Source organism: Drosophila bipectinata, chromosome 3R (genome assembly GCF_030179905.1).
Source record: "Drosophila bipectinata strain 14024-0381.07 chromosome 3R, DbipHiC1v2, whole genome shotgun sequence".
NCBI lineage: Eukaryota > Metazoa > Arthropoda > Insecta > Diptera > Drosophilidae > Drosophila > Drosophila bipectinata.
Window position 1 is genome coordinate 5,011,024 of NC_091739.1, and position 27,440 is coordinate 5,038,463.

Below are 27,440 nucleotides of genomic sequence, written 5' to 3' on the forward strand. Positions count from 1 at the left end.
GTACATGTAACGACGATAAATCAAGCCAAAAATAAATCCGAAACTACATAATAAAAATAACGAGACAATCAAAGGAGAGCAGGAAATTGCAACATCTTGTGATAAACGCTGACAACAAGTTGCTCGTTGATGATTGCAATAAAGGCCATCGAAATGCAGCAAAACAACGGCTGGAACCATACCTTGCAGCAGCAGCAGCAACAACAAGTGATTGATGCATTGCTCGATAATCCTCGCATTTGGCTCAATAATAATAACAATAACAGTAGCAACAACGCAACACCCATGCAGTTGCAAGTGCAACAGCAACAGCAGCACCAACAGCAGCAACCACGAGCTGCCGCCTGGATAACCGAAAACAATAAGCCGCGCCACATTAACAACAATAACATTATGAATGTCAATTACAATCAGCACTTGGCGCCCCAGCAGCAACAGGAGCAGCCAGTACAGCAACTGCAGTACATGCAACCCACTTACAGCATCTACACGCAACACCAGCCGACTGTGCCAGCAACAACATCCAACAGTTGTCTCTTCTCGTGCAACGTCCAGCAGACAAATCAATATTTCGCCAATCCAACAACAACCACGGCAACAACGCAACATCAGCAGCATCAGGGGCAACAGACGCACCAGGCGCATCATCAATTGCAACAGCGAGTGCCACAGGACTACTTGGGCAGCCACAACGGAATTGACCAGCAGCAGGCGCGACATGTAAGTTCGACTAAACCAAAGGCATATGTATGTATATAAAATGGCTATATATGTCTGTAAATACATACATACATATATAGAAAATATGTAGGCATTACGACTCGCCATCTCCCTCATCTGCGGTTGAGCTCTTTCTGATTTGTCGTCGCCTTTCATTTTGCGGTTTTGGGGGCGGCGCTTCCACCCTCCAAGGTGGAGTTTTTTTCTGCTTTTGTTTTTTCATCTTTTTAATTGCGACTCAGGGGCCATTGGGGGAGAGGGCGATAGAGTCGCATCTGGAAAAACTACAAAAAATGGTGTCTACGGGGCGTATACTCGATGCTGACGCTCATCACGTATACGACATGTTGGCCAACGGAAAGCGCAGAGCTCTTCGATTTTGAACATTTTTGAGTTTTTATTTTTGTTTCTTATTTAATCTGAAGTAAATATTTACTGCCCTCTGGCTGTGGCGTGGGAATGCCACTCCCCAAAATACACAAAAAAAAGGGGAATAAGTAAATAAAACAAACAATAAAAAATACATTTCAAGTAATTTAATTTGTTTCAACTGGCAAACAAAAAACTGGATACTGCATGTGTGTTCAGATATAAATTTCGCATATATAGAGGAATTTAAATAAATTTAAATTAAATCATCAGACAGTTACAGATTTATGTAGTATATAGAGTGTGAGGAGGGATTAACCCCTGAGAGTTACTTTGCGGGAAAGCTGATGCTGTTTTCAAGCGAATCTTTCGAGTTTGGGTTTAATTTTAGAATCAAGGCATTAGTAATACATTTAGGCGGGGTTATTTTTGAAGAATTATATAAAGCAACTAATTTATTTTAAGTAGAAGGTTTGCTGGGAGTTCAATTTCTGCCAGAAGGTGGAAGTATTTCCCTACTTCCCTTAAAAAAGTGTATTTTTTAATAGCCTTGATAAAAAGCTAAATAGTTATTAATGACAATCCCTTAAAGCTCTTAAATTTGGATACCAAGGCCTTAAGAGAATTTATTTTTAATCTGGACTATTGTCGGCGTCTATGTAGCTAGTCTGCGGCCGATAACGTCATGGGGTAAAAATACTCAGGTGATGCATGCCCATCGCTGGCCGTGTCGCGACGGAAAGTCTACTTTGCCTTACTTTCCTGAGCATTATCAATAGCGAACAACTAGCGACCCCAATGACGACGACAACGTCAATGACAACCCCAGCGACAGCGAACACACGTCGTATGCGGAGCACCTCGTCCAGATAAGACCATATTGCAAAGTCACGAACCGAAGAAACCACACCGGGCCAGGAAGTGTAAAAGCCGTAAACAGTCACAGGTCCAAAGCGCTAAAAGCCAACAAAAAGTGAAATCCGTGAAACGGAAATGCCACGAGCCGAACACTCCAGATCTCATTCTGGGAGCTTTTATCGTGGCGGAACAGCGCTAGGAGAGTCTATTTTTTAAAGAAGAATGCGGAAGTGCTGTGAGATAAAATTTGACTGTATATAAATAAGGACCGAAGAGAAAACTAGTTAGATTACAACAGAATCCTTTTAAATAAATATATAAACTCTGGGAAAATTAGTATTAAAGTTTAGTTCGATGTCCGTGAACTTGCAGTAGTAGTCTGGAGGCAGTTTGGGGCCTGCTCTGTTTTGCTGTTATTAATTATTACAAAAACAATTAAGCGCTCGAAATTAACAACTTTAATTTGCAGTCGTTTAAGTTTTATTGTTGCTCCGCTGTTGTTATTATTCCGTATGCTTAATTTTTTAATGAGCGACGCTCGATTTTTTCCTTGCCTTGGCTTCTTAGTGGAAAAAACGGTTCTACAACAAACTCATTAAGTTTCGTTAATCATTTACTGCGTTGCAAAGTGCTGCAACTAGTTAGCAAACGGTCACGCCCCCTTCAATTCCGCCCCATTAGCGGACCAAAGTAATCAGCTGTTTTGGAGTGAAGGGGTCCCTGCTCGAAATTACACTTAAAATTCGATTGTTTTATTGGGCTTTGTTTCTCTATCAAGGGCTGGAAGATTGTGTGGAGCTTGGACTCTTTGTCCCCGAAACGCATTTGCTCCCTCAGGTGCACAATAATGGAAAAAGCAACAATCGCAGCAGACGTTTTTCTTTGAAATTGCTCAGGAACAAGTCTTTGCAGTAATTGCAGCGGAAATGGTTTGGGATATGAATAAGACTAATAATACTATAATACTAATACTATAAAGAGTGTTTTTGCGGAGTCTCCAGAAGCTCTAGAATTTTCATCGCCCACCTTGAATTTCTCCAGTCCTATAACTTTCTTGGCTTATTCATTTAATACCAAGAAATCTACACAAATTTCAACGAATTGGATGACTTGCTGGGGAAACGATGACGTTCTTCATGACGTGATCGAAACTTTAATCAATGTAAACATTATTCAGCCGATCGTATCGCAAAGTAAATAATTGAGTATACAAGTTAAGCGGACTTAAATAAATTATATGCCAGTAAACACTTGAAGTGAAATATACATATAATTATTCTGTAATTGAATCTGCGAAAAATAAATTGCAAAAAAAAACTACAAGGCTCAAGTTTATCTTAAAAGTGTTGTCCTATTTTGTAATTTTCTAAGAAACACTTGACTTTAACTGGAATTTCATGAAGTTACGGAAATGCGTAAGAAATATGCACGGAACTTGATAACCGATTGCCCGTCAAAGACCCCTTTTTAATAGTTGCAGTTTCCGTTTCCGCAGCAAGTGATAATTCCCGTGTATTCGTTGCCCATAATATGTTATATGAGTTGAAATGGTAACCTAATCAGTGTGGCCCCCGTGCAGTCGCCTGGCAAATTGCCTCACCAAAAATAGTCCGCAGGCAAAACCCACAACACCGGAGGCATTCAACCCTCGGCTCAGCCTTGATTCCGGTCGTCCGTCCGCAATTGGGAAGTGTCGAGGCGTCGCCAGGCGATGGCGATCCCGAAAGGCACTCAGACACTGCTGCTCTTATCGAACTCGTGCTGAGCCCGGCCTAAAGGAGCGTCTCGGCCCGAGGACGGCCTAATGGCAGCAAAACATTTCGGCTACCTGGACCTACCTAATGGCCCTCGCATCTGAATCGGATTCAGAGCCTCAGTCTGAATGGAAATGGGCATGGGAGCGGGAATGGAATTAATGTATATGGGGTGCATTACTTGGCCGGACTGGTCGGTCTGTGGCTAATAGACGCATTTAGCACGCGTCCAAATGCATCTCATAGATACTCGCATTCATTAACCGGCCTTGGTCAACAAATGGCTGCACAGGGAGAAAATAGGAAATGCCAGAAATGCATATTTTCGATTTTATTAGAGAGTCTTTTAGTAATTACTTATTATATTAGTTAATATATAAAAACATAATTTATTTTCCTGAGAAAAACCTATGTATACAGTTAAGCAAATTATAATATGAAATTCCAAACTTGTATTCTCTCCTTCATTAATTTACCTTTTCCCCCTTACCAATTACTCATAGCCCTTACAAATATTTCATAATTTATACAAAATTTACATAATTTTGACCCAATAATTAAAAAACTAAATCAAACAGTGTTGTGATTTTTTCCACGTGTGGCACTTGCGTTAACCGCCAATTGGCGATGGAATCAGATGGAACGAACCTGTCTGAATATCTAAATGCCTGAATGCGGGAGGCCCACACCAGTTTCTCTAGATGCTTGTATCTGTGTATCTGTGGCCGTGTCCGTGTGTAAAAACCCCGATGAGTCATCAGGCAAATGCCGATGCGTGCTGCGCCACTTTGGCATACATAAATCCAACATGTGCCCGGGCAACTGGTATGGTCTGCCTTTTGAGTGGGAGCCCACCTCAGCAAAAAGAGCGACGCCGAGAGAGGCAGCGCGGCACCGAAATCAAAACAAAAACGTATCTTTCAAGTAGAAAATGTCAACAAACGAGTTGCCCGCCAAATTACCGAATGAGTGGAACCCGACTGGGGTTGAGCCAGTGAGAGCGGTGCTGAGCATGAGCCGGTCTTTGAGCCTTTCTCATTTGGGCTAAAAAATCGCATGCGACAAATCTTTGGGATTCAGCTTGTATCTGTATCTGTGAGACGGATTCCGATGTGGCTCTCAGGCACTGTGTTGCTCTCTATCTCCTTTTGCTTCATCATTCTGACAGTTATTGTGTGCTGTGCCATTCCACCGACTTTCGTCAGGGCCGCGAGAACCAAGTGGAGCATAAAAATATCGTTCAATTGGGGATTTCCATGCGGTTGGGAGATTTTATGAATTTCTTTTTTGGCGGTCAAGATACATTTTATTTTTGAGGTGTGAAATTTTTGGGAGGCTAACGGAAATGCGAAATAAATTTGAGATACTTTGTGTTAATTATTCAATGCGGTTACTTTTTGTAAAAAAAAAGATTTGGAAATTTGTATTTTTAGTAACAATTATTTTTATTATCTGGGTGTTTTTGTTATAAGCTGGAATAATTAATTAATATTATTATTTTACTTAGAATTTTTTTTTTAAATCTAATCAATCCTGGCTCCTAAACTGGTTCCGATGGCGTGCTGCAGCCCTGGCATCTACGCAGCTTGAATTTCCAGGCAGTGCGCCTGTGTGCGAGTATCTGTGTGGGCTCCGCCGCGTCTGTGTGCGTGAGGCAATGGCCAAGACGTCACCCGATGGTGGATAGCGAAGCGAGCGGTCTGTTGCTGTCGCGCCGCCAGTTGCCAGTTGCTCAGTTTCAGTTATTCAGTTATTTTTCGCTTTTTGTTAAGGCAACGCGACTGCAGGAACGCCAGCGGAAAGCCACGCGGCCGTCTCTCTCTCTCTTTCTCATTCTCTCTCGTGTTAATCAGTCCAACCTCCCACCACCCACCCCCTCTAGCGTGCTCTCCCGCTCGCACACCCAGAGAGCTGCCTTAGAGGAAGCGAGACCGACAAACCAACAACAGGCGAAAACCTTATTATTATTGTAGTTCCCTCCCATTGTTGTTGTTGTTAGACTTAATTTTTTAACACTTTCACGAGTGCAAACCAAGAACATTCCCAAAAAAACAAGATACAGATACAAAAAGAAACAGTTACAAACTGTCAGTATAACTGTGACTTCGCGTTATCTGGTTGAAAATCGAGTGAGTGTGAGTGTGGAACGTCAAGAGCGGCGCCTCAAAAGCCACCAGAAAAATTTTTAGGAAAACAAACCGAAAAGTTCCCCCCCTAACCGAAAAAAAGAGAAAATATTACGAAATATTCCAACAAAGTCGTACGAAGTTCAAAAAGCGAAACGGTGACGGGCGATAAAACGTCAGCGGTACGAACGGTGGAGCGGTAGCGGTCTACCAGTGGTGCGCGGTGTCGAGTGGTGCGGGGCGTGGTCCCCTGTCTTTAATCTAGAGAATTCTCCATCGAGCGGTTACCATTTTTAGCGTTAAAAGACAGCTGGTAAAACGCAAACTGCAGGCAAATACAAAAAAAAAAAACAAGAAAAGAAAGAGCACCCCAGCGCCCAGAAGAAAAGAAAAGAGAGTGCCACGAGGAGAGAGCCGACAAGCCACCCGCACATGTAAATTTTTGTTTGTGTTCGCAATTAAGAGGCGAAAACAATAACAAAAACCACAATGAAAGTTAAAGTCGAACGCACAACAAAAAAAGCCGCCATAACAAAGGCAACCGCACCGGAAGATTCCAAGATCCCGAGGCCCGGCGACCCCGAGGAGGAGGAGGAGGAGCCGGAGGCGGAGTCCGCCGGAGAGGAGCTGGACGAGCTGAAGGAAGCCCAGCAGTTGGCGGAGCAGTTGTCGGGACAAATGGACTTTCTGACAACCGATCTAACCACAACAACAAAGATAGTCGCAACACCAACAACGGCAGCCGTTCGCAATCTTATCGTAAGTGAGATACTCTATTTGCACAAAGACCCAGGAAGTGGGGTATTTGGGGATATGGCTGGGATGTGTTCGGGCAGGAATGAGCTGAAACTAAAACTAAGCTTAGTAGGCCAAGGGTTATATGGATATATGATTCTAATAGCTCTAAAGAGGAGTATCTTTATGTGGAAACCTCTCTTATAGGCTGTCCATTCTATAAAGATTACTGCTTATTATCATGAGCTACGTGATCGATTAAAGTGTCTTAAATTAGAAATACTATCTTGTAGCTCTTACTGGGGTATAGGTATACCATCATTATGGAAGATCTTGGCTCAAGTATTGCCATTTTAGGCAAAAGATACAATAAGAACCATGTGTGTATCTCAAAGATACCATGTATCTCGACAAGAAAGGGTATTGAATGCTTCGATCCCTGATACTGTATATGGGTTTATGATGGGATTATAAGCGAAGTGAAGATACGGCCGGGTAGGTGCTGGGGGTGGTACTGACTGGCACTGCATAGAACGCAATAGTGGTACTCCCCCTCTCCCTGGCGGATCTAAGTCGGATCTGGCCAACATTTCTCACTTGGAGCTAAAATCAGACTTTGCCTCACCCGCAGAAAAACGGCACACAGCGCTCTGGAAACTTGTTTAAAAAATATATTGAACTTTTGTTGTTGTTTATGTATATTCGTCTGCTTTTTTTTTGCCTTTTTTTATTATGATTATTCGCCGAATTGTGTTGTGCGCATTTTGTTGTAGCTTTCCATTGTTATTGTTATTGTTATTGTTGGGCGGTTGTCTCGTTTTGGGTTTTTATTTCGTATTTACTTTGTCGACATCTTTGGAATTTCAATTTACACTTTGTTGTTGTTTCGCGCTGTCACTCTCCCGACCGACAGCGCTCTCACCGACACTCGCACACACTCGCTCTGCCAGCGAGAGTTTTGCTCACACAGATACTCGGTACGTGAACCTGCTCACGTTCACCGATGGTAGACTTTTATCGCATGCGATATTTGCACCCGCTCTCTCTCCCAAAGAGAGAACGAGTGGGTTTTTGTGCATTTGCCGATTGCACTCAAATTCGTAGCCGCAGCCAAGGTTGCCTGCTGCTGCCCCCCTTGCATTTGTTTCTATTGCCCAATTCGTTTATTTCGGCCAGATATTGTATCTTTGTATCTTTGCGGTATGCAGTATCTTTTTGGCGTAGGTGCGGTTTTCGGGTGCCTAGCCTAAAATTATTGTTCTCTTTGCTTACTTCTCGTTTTGCAACACGTGCGACGTGCCCGATGCCAGCACTAATTTCACATTGCGGCAATATGGCCAATATGCCAGCTGGCCAGCAAGAGGGCTGCTGCTCAGAGGTCAAGGCTTCCGATTGCCCGCAGGGGGCAAGTATCTAATTGGGTTTGACTGCAGTTTCAGACCAGTATCATTTTTAGGAAAAATGAAAGTATTTTTTGTAGAATTTTTAAGAATAACTAAGGATCACAACTAACCTTTCTTATATTTCCCTTTTTATTTTGGAATTCTCTGGCCTGACACTCGAAATTATGCTGCAGTTGATTTCACCATAAAATTAAATCCAATGCCAAGGTCAAATGGCACTCGGATGCTCTCGCGCCACCCCCTGACACCCCATGACAGCCCCGATCTGGCGTTGGTATTCCACTTAGAATGTCAAGCAACTCACGCGTTGCAACTGGCAAGTGGAGAAAAAATTTCAGATGGGGTGGCAAATACCAGGGGAGGATGGCGAGTGCCTGCTGGCTATATACGGTGCTGTGCACTTGAACAACTCAGATTGCCTTTTTCGCATTGTGCTGCATAAAACATGCAGCGTGCTACATAAATATTCCATGCATTAAAAGCAAACGCATTAAAAGTCACGAGCAAATCGGCTAACGAGCAATCGAGCGGCGAACTCTCCTCGGAGATAACCTTTTTACACATTTTTAAGTGTGTTTATACAATGGTGGCTAACTAAATAGGGGTTATTACTAATTAAAGTCTTTGATGGGACAATTAATATCTCCCTTTAATTAGTTGTCAAAAAGCATAAAGTTCTTGCATAAATTATGTTATTGTTTAAAATATGCTATTTTGCTGACCTTGCTTGTAAAGTCAGACACACGTTTGTATATTTATTTTTTAGCGCTTTATAATCATGATCAGATATCCGCCAGAAATTGCCAATTTAATGTGCGCATCAAACTAAAAATAAATAAATATAAAAACTGGCAATGGCCCTCTCTACTCGTTCCAACAAAATAAATAAATAAATGCACACCACAAACGATTAATTATTATTGTTCTTGTGTTGTTGTAATTTCGACTCTCCATTTCGATTCTTTCGACTTTGACTTCTTCGCCTATATTATTCACAGCTATGAGCGCTTTTTATGGACCGGGCCTTAAGCACTGGGGTGTGCAAAAAACTTTAACGACGCGTCGTTCGCTGCCAGCCTGTCCCCCGCACGTTTATTTTATTATTTTATAATGCCTTTCGATTGTTCCAGGAAATTTTCATGGGATTTTGTAAATTCGATTCCGAATGCGGTGCTCGACTTATGGGCGAAGGCCGAGCGATAGATACACGTACTGCCAGATAGCACGCCAGAGATAAGACACTTTACAGTTGTAACTGCCTTTGACGCACTTGTTTCTATGTCCACAAGAGTTACAGACAGACTCTTCTTTGTTAGGGCTTATATCGGGGGTTCCAGGAATAAAAATTTGTATTACTTTTCATTGAAAAACTGATAAATGCAATAAAAATAAAAGCAAATACGTGCAAATATATGATCTTACGAAGAAATTGGACAAGCCAATGTTTATTTATTCCAGCTAACTAGTATTTGTTTAATTGCCCTTTTTGAATTTGTACCCACTTTTGGCCAATCACTATTATAGCAATTTTTGTGGACTTTATTAACCCAAAGAATGGGATTTTTTTCCGGATGAATTTGCATTTTTGTCATGAGGTTTTTATCTAGACTCTCGAGTTATGGCATTAGCTTTATCTGGACTACGCTTCGGATGTTCTCTGTTTGATGGTTACTAGCTAGAGATTGACTTTATCAATTAGGGGAAAGCACCGAAACAAAAAGAGTTCTACAATCTAGTCTCTGTATTAAAGCCATTGCTGGGACATGTCCGTTTAGCTTGTGCATTTTGGCGCTACGCTAATGAAATTATCTTATGACGTCAATGGCTTAAACTTAGCTTAAGCTAAGGCCACAGACGTGAAATAAAAACGTTAGCTTAGACCGGTTTCGAACTCGCCTCGAAGTTTCGTTTCAGTTGAGAGCCAAATTTGGTAACACGCTGCGGCTGCCGAGCGGCAGCATGACGTCACAGAGAGGGAGAAAGGCGATCGCTTTTTAGTTTCAATGTTAATTTCCCCCGCTCGTCACAACAAATTATGTCATCAAGTATTTTCAACAAACTAGCCACCAAGTGTCGTCTATGGAAACAAAACGAAAGGAAAATGTCAAAAGTTGCGTGTTTTCGCACTCGCTTTCGATTTTCTTGGAAACAGGGCACTTATTGGGGTGGCATGGGCGGTCTAAAGAGGGGAACCAGTGCTTATCACGAGCGCTGTTTATAGGGGGGATTGGGGGATAAACCTAATTCAATGCCCAGATAGATAATGCACCGATAGGGGTTATCTTTTGTGTATAAAAACACAGACCACAAAGCTACAGTCATGCTTTTCATTTCGCAATTTAGATTGAAAACGTAGGTGATAAGTTAAAAATACTGGAAAGTTAACTAAAAATAATAGTCTAGTAAGATTTAAAAAAATGAGTATTTATTCTGCTAATATTATTATAATTTTATGTAAGAAATGGAAACCCCTTTTAATATTCCATAACTACATCCCTGTCTCGACATGGCAAACACTTTGTTTAGCTGGGTTTGTTGAACCTGAACCCGTCAGAACGAATGGCGGGGAGGCGTCATCAGAGCTAGTGCTAACTGCCAAGTTAGCCCTGTTCTTCTTCCCCTAATTGAGTTATATATCGACAATACAACTAATTTCAGGCATAGTGCCGTCGGAAATGGCACATGCCAGTAAATGGGATTGGGAAACGGGTGTGGAAAGGCCCCGAGGATGTGGTTGGGAACTGGAGCACATCTGGAGCCGGTTGAAGCGTGGCTAAAAATGCACTCGCCACTGAAAGATTTACACGCCAGGCGATCCTGGTCGGGATTACTTTGGGCTGTGACGCGTCATCCGATGAGGAATTCCGAGAAGAGGTGCAGCATCGCAGCCGCAACATTCCACAACCAGTGGCGAGGTGGGGGGCAGGGGCAGGCCGAGTGCGAAGTCCCGGCTGCATCTGCAACGATTCGCCACGGCGTTGAAAAGTGCGAAACGGGGAATGATAAAGCCAAAGGAAAGAAGAAAATTTATCAAGAACCCCCAGCACACCCAAGATTGTGTCAATTTCTTTTTTTAAATGCATGGGGTTAGGGTATTTGGGTTTACAGATAGAATAAATATTATGAATAATTTTTATGTATTAATCATTGTTATTAAATCATTTATAGAAAGTCCTGCGGTTTTAAGTAATTACTAATGTAAGTAGTTGTTAATTCGCTATTTCGAACAAAAATACTGTAATAATAGGATATACCATTTTTTAAGAGTATCCCCCTATCGGCATATATATCCTTTCCGTTTTTATCGAAGACTTTTATGCTTGGGGGAATTTCGCAATGCTGCATTGGGGATTTCCAACGCCATCGCCTGATTTTGCCAGCCTTCCACTCTTAATACTGAGTGCACTAGTTCTCAGAGCTCTCTCTCTCGGCCGAGTACACTCGCTCATTCACTCGACTGACGGCTGAGTGCAAATGGTTTGAGTGCTGAGCGGCGCCAAACGAGTTTTTGTTGACTACGCTTTTAGTGGCTGTAAGTGGGTGCCAAGTGTGGAGCCCTAGGCCATGGCACGTCCCCTCTCTCCCACACCAGTTCGGGCAAAACGAAAAAAAACGCACGAATTCTGGTTAAAACGCGTATGAGTCATCCTGTTGTGTGTGAAATCGGTTGTAGCTGGCCCATTCATTCATAATCGAGTTTGCTGAATGAACGAACAGCTATATAGCTACATACGAATCAAGATCTTTATAAACAAAAATATATAGTAGGTACAGCTGCGGTCGAGATAATAGTAGGAATACGTAATTTCTCAGGTGGGTTTGCCAACACAGATCCAGAATGAAACAATGGGGATTTCCGCCACCAGGCCATAAACTAAAATAATATTAAAGTTTAGTTTTGAAAGCCATAATATTTGGACAACTGTTTATGAACCTCCTCTGGTGGGATCACACGGCGTATGAGTAATATTTACTATTTTTAAAATAGCTTCGGAGATAAATAACTAATCTAGATTAGTTTGTTATGATTTTTAAAGGACTAATAAACTTGACATAAATATTTATGAAATAAGCTTTTGTGGGCAACACTGCGTATGATTAATTTTTATGTAATCCTTTCCAAACCCAAGTACAATGTTTTTTAATTTGTTTTCAAGCACAAGTACTTCAGAACCAGATATTTAATACATATATTAGGCGTTTTTATCGCTTGACATCCCAGATAGACATACAAAAATATTTACCGGCAACACCCGAGATTTAATTGTTTAACGTTGAACTTTCGGCACCTCAACACTGGCCAATATCAGGGTAATATCATCTGGCTTGCCGCCACCAGAATAGAATATATTATTGGCCCTCGCCTTGAGGGCGAACGGGGATTGGAAACTGGCGTTCATGGACAGTTCCCGAGCCCTCTCCACCACCTGGGTGGCGCCTTCCTGCAGCTCCCGCTCGTCCCGCACACCATGAAACTTTCTAAGCATCTCCAGAAGCATACTCTCTGGCATGTTGTCGAAGAGCCCGTCGGTGGCCAGGAGCACCAGGTCGCCCGGAGCCAGGGAGTGTCGCGAGACGGCTGCCATTTCCGGTCGATCGCAGTGGAAAGAGTCCCGCTTGTGACTCGGAGCCACAGTTAACTGGGGGAGAAGTTTTTACTTTTGGGATTGGTTATCCTAACAATATCCTACCTGAAAGGGTGTATTGAAATCATGCGTCTGCTCCTGGGAGCGATGCAATACCCGCCCGTTTCTAAGCACCAAGAAGCCACTATCGCCCAAGTTGGCCGTGTACAAGGTCAGGTCCTTTCGGTGCATAGCCACCACGCAGGCGGTGCTACTGCCAACCACAGGATCTTCGCGGTCCTTCAAATCCTGGTAGCTAGAGACTAGTAGAGCTCGTGGATTGCGCGCGTCAAAGTCCACCTGCTCGGCGTGCCCACAGCAGCAGCCCATCAGCTCCTTGGCGAAGCGTCCCGCGTCGACGCCCATGTCCCGCCACCCGCCCACGCCATCGGCCACGCCCAGCACCTCTGCCCGGGGCGTGGAGCTCACAAACCAGCTGTCCTCCCCGAATCTTCGGTTCGCTCTTTCCCGCAGGGAACTGGGCTTCTTCGATCTGCCCTGCACTACGGTGACGAGGTACGGCTCCTGGGCTGTTTGGGGGGACTGGAACGTCTGATCCGAGTTTCCCGCGGGACTATCCGACAATCCGAAGGAACGCTTATAGTTCTTGTGGAAGTAATGGTTCAAGTTCTCCAACGGATTGCTGACTTGGCGGGCATAGCGAGAAATAAAACCTGGCCAAATGCAAAACATGGTTGGTTTCATTCCTCCAACATTTAAACACGAAAACACTAGAAATTTTCAAAAGATTTTGTCGGGAAACTTTTAGAAAATATTTTATTATTCTTTCTTTAAAGTACATTTATAAAATGACTATCATTTCATAGCATACGATCTCTAGAAATCCCTTTCGGATGTATCACCTGCAGAAATATAATCTTTTTGGAAGAAAAATGTAAGCAATTAGTAATCGAGGTGATTATTGCAATCTTTGGTTTCTGTTTACATCATAAACAATTTTTTTTAATCTTAAGATATACTTTTGTTTCTATAAAGGCTCATAGGCATGCGTAGCTAGGTATTTGTCATAGGCTTGATTTCTTTGTTTTCCATTGTCCAATCTTATCTTGATGTGGCCTACGACAGAGTGGACTGGGTCCGGGACTCGGAATACGAATCGGACCCAGACCCAGACCCCCATCATCACCGGAAGTTTTGATCACGCTACGGCTACGGAACTGCAAGTCTTATCGGAGAAACCTTATATTGTGCGGACTCTTATCTCCCGAAGGAAAACAATACGGAAAGATAATTTTATTTTAAAACACTGATGTAAACCGGGTAGCTTATCAATATGGCCAGCGTATTCGACAGAATTGCTCGTTATTCATAATGTGCGAGTATTATGACAAAATTAATGAGAAGAACCTTAGGCCTGTACTTCCTGCTACCCTTCCTTCCAATATTGCACTGTAAGCCTCTAAAAATTATTCTTACTTCTATAAAAAGAATACTATGAAGCGATATCTATTGGTATTATTCGCAATGATAGGGGCGACTACGTCAAAACCCTTATCACCAATGACGTCAAGCCAGATAGTTTTAAAGTTTCTCCGCCTAAGCATGAAGAGACATCGTATATTTATAGATTTCAGGCTAAGAAGCTTGGAATAATAATGTAAGATTATGTATAGATTTGGGTCACAGCCTCTCAGCCGAAGCTTCTCCGTGGCCCTTGATTAGCCAGATTGATCTCGCTCTTATTGGCTGGAATCCTAATTGACTGTGCACTTTGTTTTCTCGTTGCAGGTAAGTAGAGCAGAGCCACTGCCACAAATGTCCAGTGTCACATGACCCACTTTTGGGTGCACTTTCCGGTACCCCTACCCCCCAAGCTAGCCACCTGCCACCCCAAAATGGGGTGGAGGCTCTCATGTAAGTGGCGGCGCAAGGTCAGCGTGGCCTTTTTTGTAGTTTTTTTTTGTGTTTAGTTTTGTTATTGTAGTGCTAGCTGTTTTCGATGCGCATACAATTACATGGCATCGACATCGCCAATCGCCAATCGGCAGCCGGCAACGGGGCCCCATCAATATTTATTGAAAAGCTGGCTGGCATATCATAGATAAATGGCTAGAAATAACAATAAACAGGCGGAGCGGACACCTGCCAGGGCTGGGCCGAAAGCCACCTGAGCCTCCAGCGGCGACATCCGATCGCCGGGCGACCCATTTAGGAAAAGTATTTACCAAAATGCCTGATAAGAGCTCAGAGCTCCGAGCTCTAAGCCAAAGCAGCCACCCACCACAAAGGCGAGCCATTCATGGCGCTGCATTCTCGGTGGGGTTTACCTGTGGGGCCTTTAAATTTAGTTGCTTATGTCATAACTAAATTGTCTGGCGTCGGCCGGCCGATAAGATAAACGGCAATCGGTCCAAGAATCGAGTAAACAGAAAAAAGCGTAGTCAAAGAAAAGCTAAACTGGCGGGGCACGTGAGACCAGTCGACCCGCCGAATAGAAAACCAAATTGTATCGAAATAATAGAGAGCAGATAGCAGCAGAGCTGCCAGTGGGTTAAACCCACAATATATTATATGTGTATTTGTTTTTTAAGGCCTAAATGAAAATGGCTCATGCCAGGCAGAGCAGCTCCTCTCGGTTCGCTCAGGAAATGCCAGAGCCCCCGGTTCTGAATTCACTCAGCGTAGCGCTCTGCGTCGATTTCTCTCCGATTTTATGCGCACTGGCGATAAAAAAAAGCACTCAATCGCCAACGTCTGGGGCTGGTTGTATAAAAGGCGAGCCATCGACGATGACGCATTTACTCAAAACAAGTCCGCCGTGCCAAACGCTTCGGCCACAGACCGAGTTCCACGTTCGGCAGAGCCATAAGTTTGTGAAAATTACGCGAAAAGTCAACAGAAAAGTTTTGTGCGAAAAGAGGCAGTATGTGCGGTGCCTGAAGTCCAAACAAAAACAGAATATAAGCGAAAATTCTAGGAAATATTGAAAACAGACAGCACAAATAATTCGCACGATCGCGCGCCAGCTACAGATACAGATACATTTGTGAGATACTTTTTGCCGTGCCTTACCGTGCCGTGCCCCGAGTGTGTGTTAGTGAGTCGAAATACAAAGGCGGCAGGCGCTGAAAAGCAATTCAGGCAAAAATTAAAGGCGAATTTCGCCAGAAATCGCTTTGAGTCATTGTGCCTCTTCGAATAGACACTGTGTCGCAATCGAGCACAACAAAAACTAATATTAAATCGCATTCTAAGTAAAAAGCAAAAATAATCAAAACGGAAGCAATACAGATATTTGATAACATGACGCTGGACAATTACAACATCTTCAACGACGAGTACTTGTTTGGTATGCCGCTATCGCCGCTGCCCAAAGTGGTAAGAGCTACTGCTGTTTTTCAGAGCCCCGCCCATTGGCATACTTAGATCCGAGTGTTATCAGTGGGAGGGAAAGAGGGAGTGTTTGCCATGAAATTTCTAGAATTCCATACTGCCTCTGCCGCCGTACTGTTGCCTGGTATTAGAGAGTGCCTGGCTCGCAGCTTTGGCTTATCGCTGCCAATTGAATTCTTGGAAATTGGAGATCCCCCTTTTCAGTTTTTTACGCCTTTCAATGCACATATGTACTCTCTGTCCATGTATGTACAATTTATTTCGCGTTGAGGCCATATTTCTGATGGGGTTGTGTTTGTTCAGCACCGATAAGCGACGGCGCCCGCCCATTCGCCGTCTATTTCTAATTCCCCGATCGACCGATTTACGGTCATTACCTAAACATTTTATTCGCCTTTTTTCCAGCAAACTGATAAGCCAATTTTTGTTGGCTGTGGCAAGTGTTTTCGGACCCGATCCATCACTGATTTCCCAAACACTATCATTCTGCGCCCTAAACACGTTTATTTGATGGATCGTAAATGCTTACAACGCTTATGGGGTCCTTACTTTGAAGGCCAGAAGATAACAGTTTTATTACAAAAATTAGTTTAGACTAATTTAATTATTTTTTTCCCCTGTTCCTTATTAAATTATGCGTGTATGATTTCATTATATTTAATGCCACAAGAAAACACCCCCATTTGGGAATCACGTTGCAATTTCATGCCCACCACTTACAGTTACCAGTTTTTTTGGCTTAACTTCTTGGCCATATTTTTTGCTGGTGAATTTTTTGCCCATTGCATTTCACAGTCCAGTGATCCGGTCTGGGTCTGGGCACTCGTCTGGGTCTGTTTCTGTTTCTCCATTGGAACCGAACCGGCGCCATTCGCCTGATATCGCACACGTGCGATTTTCGTGACAATTTATCAAGTTTTATGCGCAACTCTTGCATTGCGTTTTAGGTATTATTTTTTGTGCCGTTTCCCTTGCCTCATTGACTGACGTCGGATTGGACTTCACTTTCCGTTGCATACGAGGGGGCTCTTAATTTCGGGCGTTTTTATAGCGCCATAGAAAGTGAACGAGGGTCCGCCGCCTGACCCTTTGACTTGTGAACCTCAAATACACTTGCGTGACACTTGATACTCAGTGCCAGATGTGTGTGATGGGGATATGAGTTTGGTTTTAATACTCGACGTTCGTTATATGGCCCGGCGGTTCAAAGTGACATGCTGCAAGTCAAACACTTGCCACATTGCGCGGCAGCAGCAGCGGCTTAGCCCGCTCTCTCAAATGGTTTCATTAAACCATACGTATAGGTTTGGACAGCGCCCCCACATTATCCCAGACAAAGTCCAACTTTCTTTTAATTAACCGAACATATACTGAATATGGTCTTGGTCTTGAAGTACTACTTTCCGTGGCTGCTTTTTGAGGGGGTTAACATTATTTTTTGTGGCTGTACTTTCGTAAGCCTCGAAATACTTTTTGGGAGGCGGAAAGGAGTGTTGGTGGTGTGCTTCTGGCGTGGGCGTTTTCGATTGGCCCTGAGCCACAAAGTTTTCAAAATGAAAGAAATCACTTGAAACTGTTTATTTGGCGAATTTTGGGCCAAACAATAACTTTCCTTTGTCTTCCGTCGCGCTACCTACAGACATTCCCTATCTACGCTTTAGAATTGGCCTAAAAAGTACTGCCTTTTAACAATTTCTTTGTCTAGCGCACCAGCACCAGCCTAGAAGTGGCCTAAAAAGCTCTTCATAGCTCTTTGGGTCTTCGGATCCAGTGATCATGCCATGTCCGCGGAGCATGCAACAAGATTGAATTCAATTAAGATCAAATTATTATTAAATATGTCTACACACTTATATTTGCGGGTATGGGTGTGCACTTAATTGCATTTCCAGCCAATTTAATTGAGTTCCATCTTAATGAATGAAATGCAATCGGAATTGGGCAAGATGTGGCGAATGGAGAGCTTTGTGCCGAGCTGCCAGGAAAGTTTGGTGCAGATAATTTGACAGGAGAGGCGATTGAGCCCAGCACTTGCCCTGTAATTGAAGTCCTTCATTGCTAAGGACTAGGGGCTTTTCCCTGTCCTTTTATTTCTTGTTGGCTGCCAGCCGCCAGCTGTAATTTCGTGTTGGCAACAGTCCTGGCGCTTGATGGCTGCGGTCATGTCCTTCTCGGAATTGGCCAAGCCCCACAAATGAAAAGTGAAAACAACTTTTACTACTGTCTCCGCCTGTCCGCATATCCTGGCCCCTGCCCCGATTCCTCTGTCTGTCTAGCTTTGTGCATTGCATTTGCCATCCTTTCTGTTTCTTTTTATTTTTCCCATTTTTTTGTGTCCTTTCTGGCGCCTGGGAGACGCGTCGTTTGTTTGCCATTTCCTCGAACTGCAAACTTTGCCATAAATTCGTTGGGTCGTCCTCCCCCGTCAGGAGCGGCGGGTCTTGCTGTTCTTTTTGTTGTCGCGACAAAATGCATTTAAATAAATTATTCCCAGACCAATGTCGCGTCATTTTATTAGCTGCACGTTAGCGTATTCGCGTTCGAGTTTCAGTATTCGAGTGACCACCGAAAGTGCTTAATTATGACTTAATGACCAAAGTGCAGTCACGGGGCTTTATCAATCAAAAGTATGAACCTTTTGCCAAATGCAATTATGGCTATCGATTAGTGGAACCCCACTCTATATGGGTACTTTTGTTCTCTGACCCCAACCCAACCCAGGCAAATAAATTCCCTCCCGAGTCCGAGTCCGAGTCGATCGAGGTAGAGTCATTAGGCGAGTGGGTTCAATGCACTGCTTAAAAGGCAGAACATAAATATTTTCACTCTTTCTTTTTTAAATATCTCATGCAAATTTGTCAGCCTTGTTCTTTTTTCTGTTTCTTTTTTTTTCTGTATTTTACACGCCCTCCGAACAAAAGTCTGATTAATTTGACACTGAACTTAAAGCCCGACGCCCGACACCAGGGAATCCTGTCCGAATTCGAATCCGACTTGAAATTTATTTGGGCCTGCATCGCTGTCGTTTGGCATTCTCCCCTCTTTATTTTCTTTTTATATATATTTTGTGCACTTTTTGGCAAATTTTGAATTATGGCCATTGCCAGCTGACAACCAAAAAAAAAAAGAGTTAAACTTTAATTCAATTTTGTATGTGTAGCGCGGTTGTCGTGGGCGTTCCAAAAATGGACAAACGTCAAGTGATTTTAATGACGGCGCTGCTTTCCACAAACAATCACATAAATGTTTGTATATAGTTGTGTATATTTTGCATAAATGTTGGTTATATTAGGGGGTTTTGTTTTGCGTGCCTAAAAAGGCCGGCAAGCCAGCCAGCCATTCGGCCGTTGACTCTGGGCCACTCCAAAATTCTTTCGGCGCGGGGTCGGTCGGACATGGAGACCGGGTCGCTGGTGGCTCTCCGGAGGGATAGCAGAAGAGGTAATGGAAATTTCGTTTTTTATCAACAGCCCGCCCACAGCCGGCACTTAGCACAGTCAACACTCCGCCGGGCCGGCCATTTCGCTCGGGCATTGTGGTCACGTTCTCCTGCCTGCCAGCAAAAAAAAACAACACAAAAATAGTAATAAAATTAAATAAAACAGCAAGAGAAAAAAAAAAGTATCTCTAAAAAAAATATGATTTCTGCTTCTCCTTTGCGTTAATTGTTTTATTCGCAGAATTTGCATTTAAAATGCAAATCATACCAAGACATATTCCGAATACTATGCTTATCGTCAAGGGAAGTTCGGAAGCCCACTGCAATTAAAAGGGTTCATACATACAAACATTATATTAATATACTATATAGTATATAGTCTGATGAAGACAACGATCTTGAACTTGTAAACTTTTCGTTGCATGGCGACATTGCTGGCACTCGGAGCAAACAATGCTGGAGCTGCAGTTTATTCAAGACTCTCTGCCAATTGAAAAATCAAAATTGTATTTATTTTTGCTTTAATTTTTCTTCTTTAAATTATGCGCATTTCTAACTAAACAAGAGCCGACCTTCGGCATGCAATTTTTGTATTTTTTATTTAACAAGCTTGCCAACTAATTTATGCCATTGCAGCAGAAACAACAAAGCCAACAAAGGCAACTAAAGCATTAAAACAAAAGCAAAATAGTTGTGCCATTAGCATTGAGCTTAAAATTTAGTTAGTTACTTGGTTAGTCGGGGAAGAGGAGTAAGAGGCCTATGCTAACTTGGCTGTCAGTCGGTCTTGGCATTTATTAGCCGCTTTTGATATAAACAATACAAATTGCTGTAGCCTGTCGCCTGTTTTCGTTTTGTTTTTGGACCTTTGATGATGCCAAGTTTTTGTTTTATTTTGTGTTTTTATTGCGTCATTGTCAGGCTAAAATTGGCATAAAAATAGCCCAACACGTCAGCTGAAACAGAAGGCAAAGTCTGGGACCCGCGAGTGCGGTTTCTTAGCCACTCAACAGCTAGTCGCCAGGCCCGCTGCATATTCCCTCTAGAAATGCTTATTTCGACCAATGAAATAACGAACTAATTTGCCCCAAGGTCATCTTTGATAGGCGGACGAATTTAAATTGATTAGGGCGATGGTTGGGTTTCTCAGAAATCGGCACAAGTCACAGCACACTTTAGTCACACTTAGCTAAAACCACTGATTAGGGCTCAAATGATCCGTTTCTTTTGCGGTTTTGCTACTATCAGTGGATTGTGGCTGCGTTTTTTCAGACTTTAATCTATAAACTTTGTGCATCCAGAGCCGGCGGTATTAGTCAGCACTCTGCTGATTCCCGCTGACTACGTCAGTTTATTCATTTTTACAGCAGCCCCACTACACCCAGCCCAGCTCGCCCAGTCCCATGCAGCTCAATTGACCCCCAGATGTGAACCCAGAGCACTGCTGCCTGGTCTGATAAGGCCACTGAGCTGGCTTCAATTTAGACAATTCAATTCCAAAGCTTGTCCAGCCCGATTGGTGGTAGTTTGCGCATATTATTGCTATATTTATTATCACTTGTTTTGCATATGTGGTATAGGGTTCTGTTCTCTGTTTCAATTGTCTGATTCATCGGCTAAATGTGGATCATGTTCATGTTCAAGCAGCAAGGGGGAACAAGTTCAGAAAACAAATTTGCTCTTGTGTGTGAGGAAAGTAGGTTAAAACGAAAGTAAAGGTAGAGCGCGGCTGACTTGAAAGTACATTTTTTTTAAATAAATATATAAAACACGAGGAGGAGTAACCAACTCACAAAAAGAATAAAATCGATTGTTTGCCTCGTTGGACAAACAAAAGCCGTCAATAAGGGAACGGCCTTTGGGATTGGGAAACGCAGCGCTGATAAGATCGTCAAATAAATGAGAAGACAATCAGGATCGGTGTCGTCGCCAAATCCCCACCTAATTTTTGTTTTTTTTTTTTTACCCATATTTTAAGCCATCAATTAACAAATAAACAACTCGCCGAGACAGGGGGTCTCTGCAGTTAGTTTCTACACGCACACACACCTGTTCCGCCATCGCATCTGTCAGATGTGACAGGGTGTACGGGCACGGGTGTTACGCTATAAATATATATTCATTCTGTGTATTCCTCACATCGGCCGGCCATAACTTGTGCCAAATGATTTCGCCGAAATTCTCTCGGACATTGAGCGGCTGTAGACGTTAATTTATGGCCGAATAAAAAGCGTTTCAATGGAAAGCCTGCTGCTGGCTGTAAAAATCGGAAAATCGGCAAATCGGAAAAGGCCTACACGCGAGCAGATGCATACGGGAGTATGGCAGACTACCGTGCATACATACATCTATATAGTATGGTATCAGATATAGTATCTGCTATAACGTTTTATGGCGAGCGTGGGCATCGCCGATCCGTGTGGGCAGCCGCTCAATTAAGAGCACAGCCAGCATTTAAAATTATTTGATTTTCTTAGTGGTTGTCTTCTAATTTGAGAAAACAACTCGCGGGTCGTCGGTTGTCCGTTGGCGGTCGGCACACACCCATAGATTCTCTCTCCGAGGTTCTCTGATGCCAGATAAATAGATATATGTACGACGTGATCGCGATCTTGAGTGTTGCCAATTTCGCTCGCCGGATTCAGTCGCAAACGAACAACGAACCATCGAAGTTTAGAAAATATCTAACAATTAAAAGCGATCGCGCGCGCGCTTTTCCTCGAATTGTGCGAATCTCGAACCTGCGAACAGCGAACCGCGAATCTCGAAAAACGAAACGAAACGAATAAATACCATATATATTTGGAAATTGTGGCTAGAAGCAGAAATTGCAATTGTCGTTTTGTTTTTAGCGCGCGTGCATTGCCAAAAACGAATTTCAGAAACAACAACGAATCGAGCAAAAAATTATATACACGTACATATAGTTCAAGCGGAAAAAAAGGAACAACCAACAAAACGACGCACATTTTCTTAGTTCAGTTTGGGTTGCATGCCGCGTGGATTTTAAAGCAGCAGCAGCAGCAGCACCGCCAGAATCAAAATATATACCCACCTATAGCCACTTACATATATAATTATATATAGCGAAAACTTGTATATATGTATATTTGGGAAATAAAAGCGAATTGTTGGCCAAAGCCAAAAGGGTGGAATAACTCTGAGAGGCGTTGCCCGTCGAAGGAAAAAACAAATTTGTGTATTTCCCAAGAAACTAATGCGGCATTAATTGAATGTTGGCTCGAAACTAGCACAAGGCTCTAGCTCAGACGGTCCATAATTACATCATACGAATTTTATCAAATAAATATATAATTTTATGGGAATTACTGTGCCTCTTAGAAGACGGGGCCAGTGAACTGAGCACGTGCCATTAGAACTAAAGCCTCAAAATAAATTGAGTCGATTATGAGCGCTCTGGCCGTGCGGAATACAGATTTCAATCCTTTGCGAAATCAACGAAAGCTTATCGTAAAGCGCTTAAGACCGCCGGAACAGCCCAGCAGCAGCACCGATGAGAAAAACATCAAGAACTAAGAAATCGAACAACGAACATACTATATATTATACGTCACAACGAACTCTGCTCGCAGCTAAAATCGAACCTTATTTAAAGCCAACGCAGAATAACGAAATACATATATTAAATATATACAGAAACCACAACCAAAAACGAACGAATTTTTGTAAAAACAACAACAACAACAAATAAACTGCGACAACAACAACAACAACTACAAAAACAAGAACCATAAAGACAAGAAAGGATCATCACATTGTTAGGAAACACTTTGCCACTCCAAGTGGAGAAAAAGTGACTTTTGTACATACAATTTTAAAAGATTTTCATTTAGGCACTAGAGCTAACTTTGTTTTTGTTGATTTTATATCATAGTATATCATTGTTGTCCAATTTGTTGTATAAGACTACCGTTAGACTAAGCAGTCCGCATAACGTTTACTAGTCAGCCGCCCAACTGTGCGTATACGCAACACCAGTGCGTATACTTAATATATAAGAATAGATTTTAGGAATTAGGGGAGCCTACGGAGAAAAACGAAACAAATGATGAAAAATCTCAATGGTAGAGCGCATAATGCGTGCTACCGTCCATACTACCATCAATCGTTGCACTTTGCCCAGCAGCAACAACTGCAACTGCAACAGCAGCATCTGCAGCTACAGCAGCAGCAACTACAGCAGCAGCAACAGCAGCAGCTGCATCAGCAGCCGGAGCAGCAAATGTTACGTCAGCAACGGCAACTGCCCACGCAGCCTGCCTACCAGCATCAGCAGCAGCAGCAACATCACCAGCAACAGCAGCAGGAACAACAACAGCAGTTGAGGCAATCATTTGGCAACAACAATGCCGCCAACAACTGCTTTACAATGCGCAACAGCAACAGCCACGGCAACAACAACGGCAATGCTTATGGCAATATTGCTACCTACGCTAACAACAGCAACACCAGCAGCAACACCACCAACAGCAATGGCAACAATGCTGCTGCCATGGCCGCCATGTGCCAAATGCAGAACTTTTTTAGCCAACATCAGCAGGAGTATAATAATAATAATTGCTCGCCTAATAATTATTATCAACAACAACAGCAACAGCAGCAACCACAAGAGACAGTTGCCACGACAACAGCAACATGCACTGATACAGGAGCAACTAAAACAGAAAACAACGATCACTTTGCAATGGACGCAAGTGAAATTGCCAGTTTTCTAGCCAGCGAGCTTTTTATGCAGCAGGTACCTCATCGCAGGCTAATATCGATAATTGTTTGATTATGATTATCGAAATTTTTGTGGGGAAATTGGGCGGGAAACAATTGGCAAGCGGGTGCGTGTACTTATTCATCGACGGAAATAGATCAAAAAAACATAAAAACACGAAAAGGGAGGGTGCTGTGGGGCGATGGGTGGCTTTATAAACAAAGTGATGGATTGGTTGGTGGCTCTCTCTTGTTTTCTCTCTTTATGCCAAGAAATAAACTAAACATTTGTCTCTCACATGGTTATATATAAATCCTATAAACCACTATAGTTGAAAATAAGTTTTCCAAAAAATATGCCAACAGTGCGTATGATTTATAAAAATTATATTTAATTATTTTAAACAAAGCAAACAAAAACTAATGAGAACTTATTCGTTTGATTACAGCTCGGCACCTTCGATGGCATTCAGTTGGCTCCAACGCTGACCACGCCCACGCTGACGCCCACAACAACGCGCAGCCTGCAGGAAGCCTTCTTCGAGCTGACCAACGACCCAGTGAGCACTCCATACCAGGCCACCTTCAAGCCACCCCCACTGGGCCTCATGCCCGGCGGCAACACTGGCAACGGAGTGGTCAACGCCCCGACCACCACAGCTACGGCCACCTTGGTGGGCGTGGTCAATCCCATGATCAGCCAGATTCCCTTTGAAGTGAACAGCGGGCTGCAGGGAACCGATTCCGACAACTCCAACGGCTCCTGGGCTGATGGGCAGAACAATGAGGATCAGGACACAACAGATACTTGTAAGATATAGAAACTTGTATAGCATCCTGTATATCTTACTAATGCAATCTCTATGTTCTGCAGCAAGTGCCCATACGGACAGCACCTCGTACCAAAATGGCATGGTGGGCAGCAGCGTCAACGGTGGCGGTGCCAACAACTTTACCAACGTTTTGGCGGGGATTGCCGGAAGGGGATCCTCCCAGGCGAGCAACACGAATACCTCAAACAGTGCCACGCCCGCGCGTCGCGGAGGCGGCAGACGTCCCAACCGGAACGCCAATATGACGCCCGAGGAGGAGCAGAAGCGTGCAATACGCCGGGAGCGGAACAAGCAGGCGGCGGCCCGATGCCGCAAGCGGCGCGTCGACCAGACCAATGAGCTCACCTACGAGGTAGAGCAGCTGGAGAAGAAGGGCGAGGGCCTGAAGAAGGAAGTGGAGTCGCTGACGGAGGTCAAGAACCAGCTGGAGTTTTTCCTGCGCGCCCACCATTCCTCCTGCCAAAAGATCCGCACCGATCTGCTGAGCGTGACCACCTGCAACGGCTTGATTGCTCCGGTCGGCCTCCCAAGTGCCGGCAGCTGCGACAGCGGCGCAAGCAGCCATCATAACAACAACAGCAACGACAGCAGCAACGGCACCATTACGGGATTGGACGCCACTCTGAACTCCACCGGTCGGAGTAACTCGCCGCTGGATCTCAAGCCCCAGATTAAGGACGAGCCGCTGGACGGTGGCCTGGACTCGAGTTGCCTTTTGGATCAGGACGGCCCTCCGCCCAGTAAGCGATTCGCCTTGCCGCCCATGTCCACGCTGATGACGCCCACAGGCGTCTCGTCCGGATCACTGCAAACGCCCATTGTAAGCACGGCGCCCGTGGGCTTTGGTAGCGCCTATCCCATCACCACCCCGAAGGGCAGCATGAACAGTCCCACGCTGAACGAACTGAACAAGCCCAAGGAGCGGCCCACCACGCTGCCCGTGCAACGACCCTTCGTCCCACAGATGCACCTGAACCTGACCAGCAACCACAACAAGATGCCCGGATCGGGACCGACGCACATCCAGGGCGTGCCCATCCAGACGCCAACCACGGGCTTCAACTTTGATTCCCTGATGGACGGTGGCACCGGACTGACGCCGGTTTCGGGGCCGCTGGTGCCGTCGCAGAACAAGCATCCCCTGGAGCTGCCCACGCCCACCGCCGAGCCGTCGAAGCTGGTCAGCTTATAACCGGACAGGGGCCGGGACAGATGCTGGGACCGGGCCGGGTGAAGTCCGGAGAGGAGTCGAGTCAGGATTAAGTTAAGTTTTATATAATTGAGAGTAGCGATTATATTTATACTTGCTAACAAAGCGAAAGAAAACCAACAAAACATTTTTCTAGTTGTAGGAGATGTTTTCATTTTGTAATTTTAAACCGTAACGAATATTTTGTTTTCGTTAACTTTAATGTTTTTGTATTATTATGATTATTATGGTTAATTTATGATTTTGCTATGTCTTTTTACATACGCCGAGCTACATATGTTATGTACTTGTAATTTGTGCAATTTTCAAACCTTTTCATTTGCGTGTTGTATATTTTTTCAAAAAATATAAATGCGACGATCGAAGCGACGATGCATAATTAATGCCAGGCACCCCCCAGGATTCGAGCGCCAGCGCCCGGATGCCGGGCGGGGTGTGGTGTGGTGTGAATGATAAGGGTAATATGATGTGTAGATTTGAAGGATGCGTTGTGATATTTATTATAAAAACAAAAAAACAAAAAAACGAATACAAAAGGATAACCATTTAAACGAAAGTAGAAAGCAAAACAGGAGCAGTAAACAAAGCGTGTAATGAAAAGAACTAAGTCGGTTTTAAAATTGTACATTTAAACGGAATGCGTAAAGAAGGTATATATATTAAAATATATATAGATTCAAACTACAAACTAAATACAATGCCTTGAGAGAGAATTAAGAAATGCAACCACTTTATATAAATATATATATATATGTATGTTTAAAGCTAAACAATAATCGCGTTGAGCAAGGTTTTATATTGAGAAAAAAGCAAAGCAAAAGCAAATGTGAAAATGATATAATATACTTATTGTATTCTGTAAGCTGCAGTAGGAAACCCCAAATATATTTTTACTAAACGCAACGAGTGCGCTATTTTCAAATACCATTTATAAGAAATGACAAAAGCAAAGCAATTATTTAATATAACTATGTATTATCTAAAATATGATTATTCAAAATCAGGTCAAATCAACTCTCGCAAGTTTCCATAGTGAATTCTAAATATATTTCGAAACTGTTAAAAGATCTATCCAATTGAAGCCAGGTCCACTGAGTCTAGTGGCCACAAATTAAATGCACTTATAAGGACAGACAACACCAAAATTGACAAGGAATGAAATAAAATAAAATAAAAATACCGAAAAACCTAAAAATAAAGTGTTTATATGTTTTTTGTTTTAAAAATCAAAACAAAGGGGGAGGAGAAGAGCTGAATTTTCATGACTTGCAAATATTGGTGGCTTATCGTCA

General features: G+C 43.3%; 2 protein-coding genes across 5 annotated transcripts; one reads left to right on the forward strand and one right to left on the reverse strand.

The window, feature by feature from the left end:
• On the forward strand, nucleotides 1-27,347 carry kay (transcription factor kayak). Of its 4 annotated transcripts, none has more exons than XM_070282204.1 (3): nucleotides 1-720; nucleotides 24,555-24,915; nucleotides 24,980-27,347. In XM_070282204.1, exons 1-3 carry the CDS (start codon nucleotides 130-132, stop codon nucleotides 26,128-26,130), a joined length of 2,103 nt encoding a protein of 700 aa, XP_070138305.1. In that variant the 5' UTR covers nucleotides 1-129; the 3' UTR covers nucleotides 26,131-27,347. The 4 variants fall into 4 exon arrangements, with proteins under 4 accessions (XP_070138305.1, XP_017099987.2, XP_017099988.2 ...); XM_017244498.3 differs by lacking the exon at nucleotides 1-720 and adding an exon at nucleotides 5,377-6,586; XM_017244499.3 differs by lacking the exon at nucleotides 1-720 and adding an exon at nucleotides 15,350-15,929.
• Nucleotides 12,131-13,400, reverse strand: fig (fos intronic gene). Its single transcript, XM_017244500.3, has 2 exons — nucleotides 12,657-13,400; nucleotides 12,131-12,605 (listed from the first exon to the last, which is right to left on the reverse strand). Exons 1-2 carry the CDS (start codon nucleotides 13,293-13,295, stop codon nucleotides 12,234-12,236), a joined length of 1,011 nt encoding a protein of 336 aa, XP_017099989.2. The 5' UTR covers nucleotides 13,296-13,400; the 3' UTR covers nucleotides 12,131-12,233.
• Nucleotides 27,348-27,440: the final 93 nt, after the last annotated feature.

Coding starts and splice junctions, on each gene's coding strand:
- fig (XM_017244500.3), bottom strand. CDS start 13,295: ATGAAACCAACCATGTTTTGCATTTGGCCAGGTTTTATTTCTCGCTAT. Junction 12,606..12,656: donor ATTTCAATACACCCTTTCAG/GTAGGATATTGT, acceptor CTTCTCCCCCAG/TTAACTGTGGCTCCGAGTCA.
- kay (XM_017244497.3), top strand. CDS start 23,450: ATGATGAAAAATCTCAATGGTAGAGCGCATAATGCGTGCTACCGTCCA. Junction 24,143..24,554: donor GCGAGCTTTTTATGCAGCAG/GTACCTCATCGC, acceptor GTTTGATTACAG/CTCGGCACCTTCGATGGCAT. Junction 24,916..24,979: donor TCAGGACACAACAGATACTT/GTAAGATATAGA, acceptor TATGTTCTGCAG/CAAGTGCCCATACGGACAGC.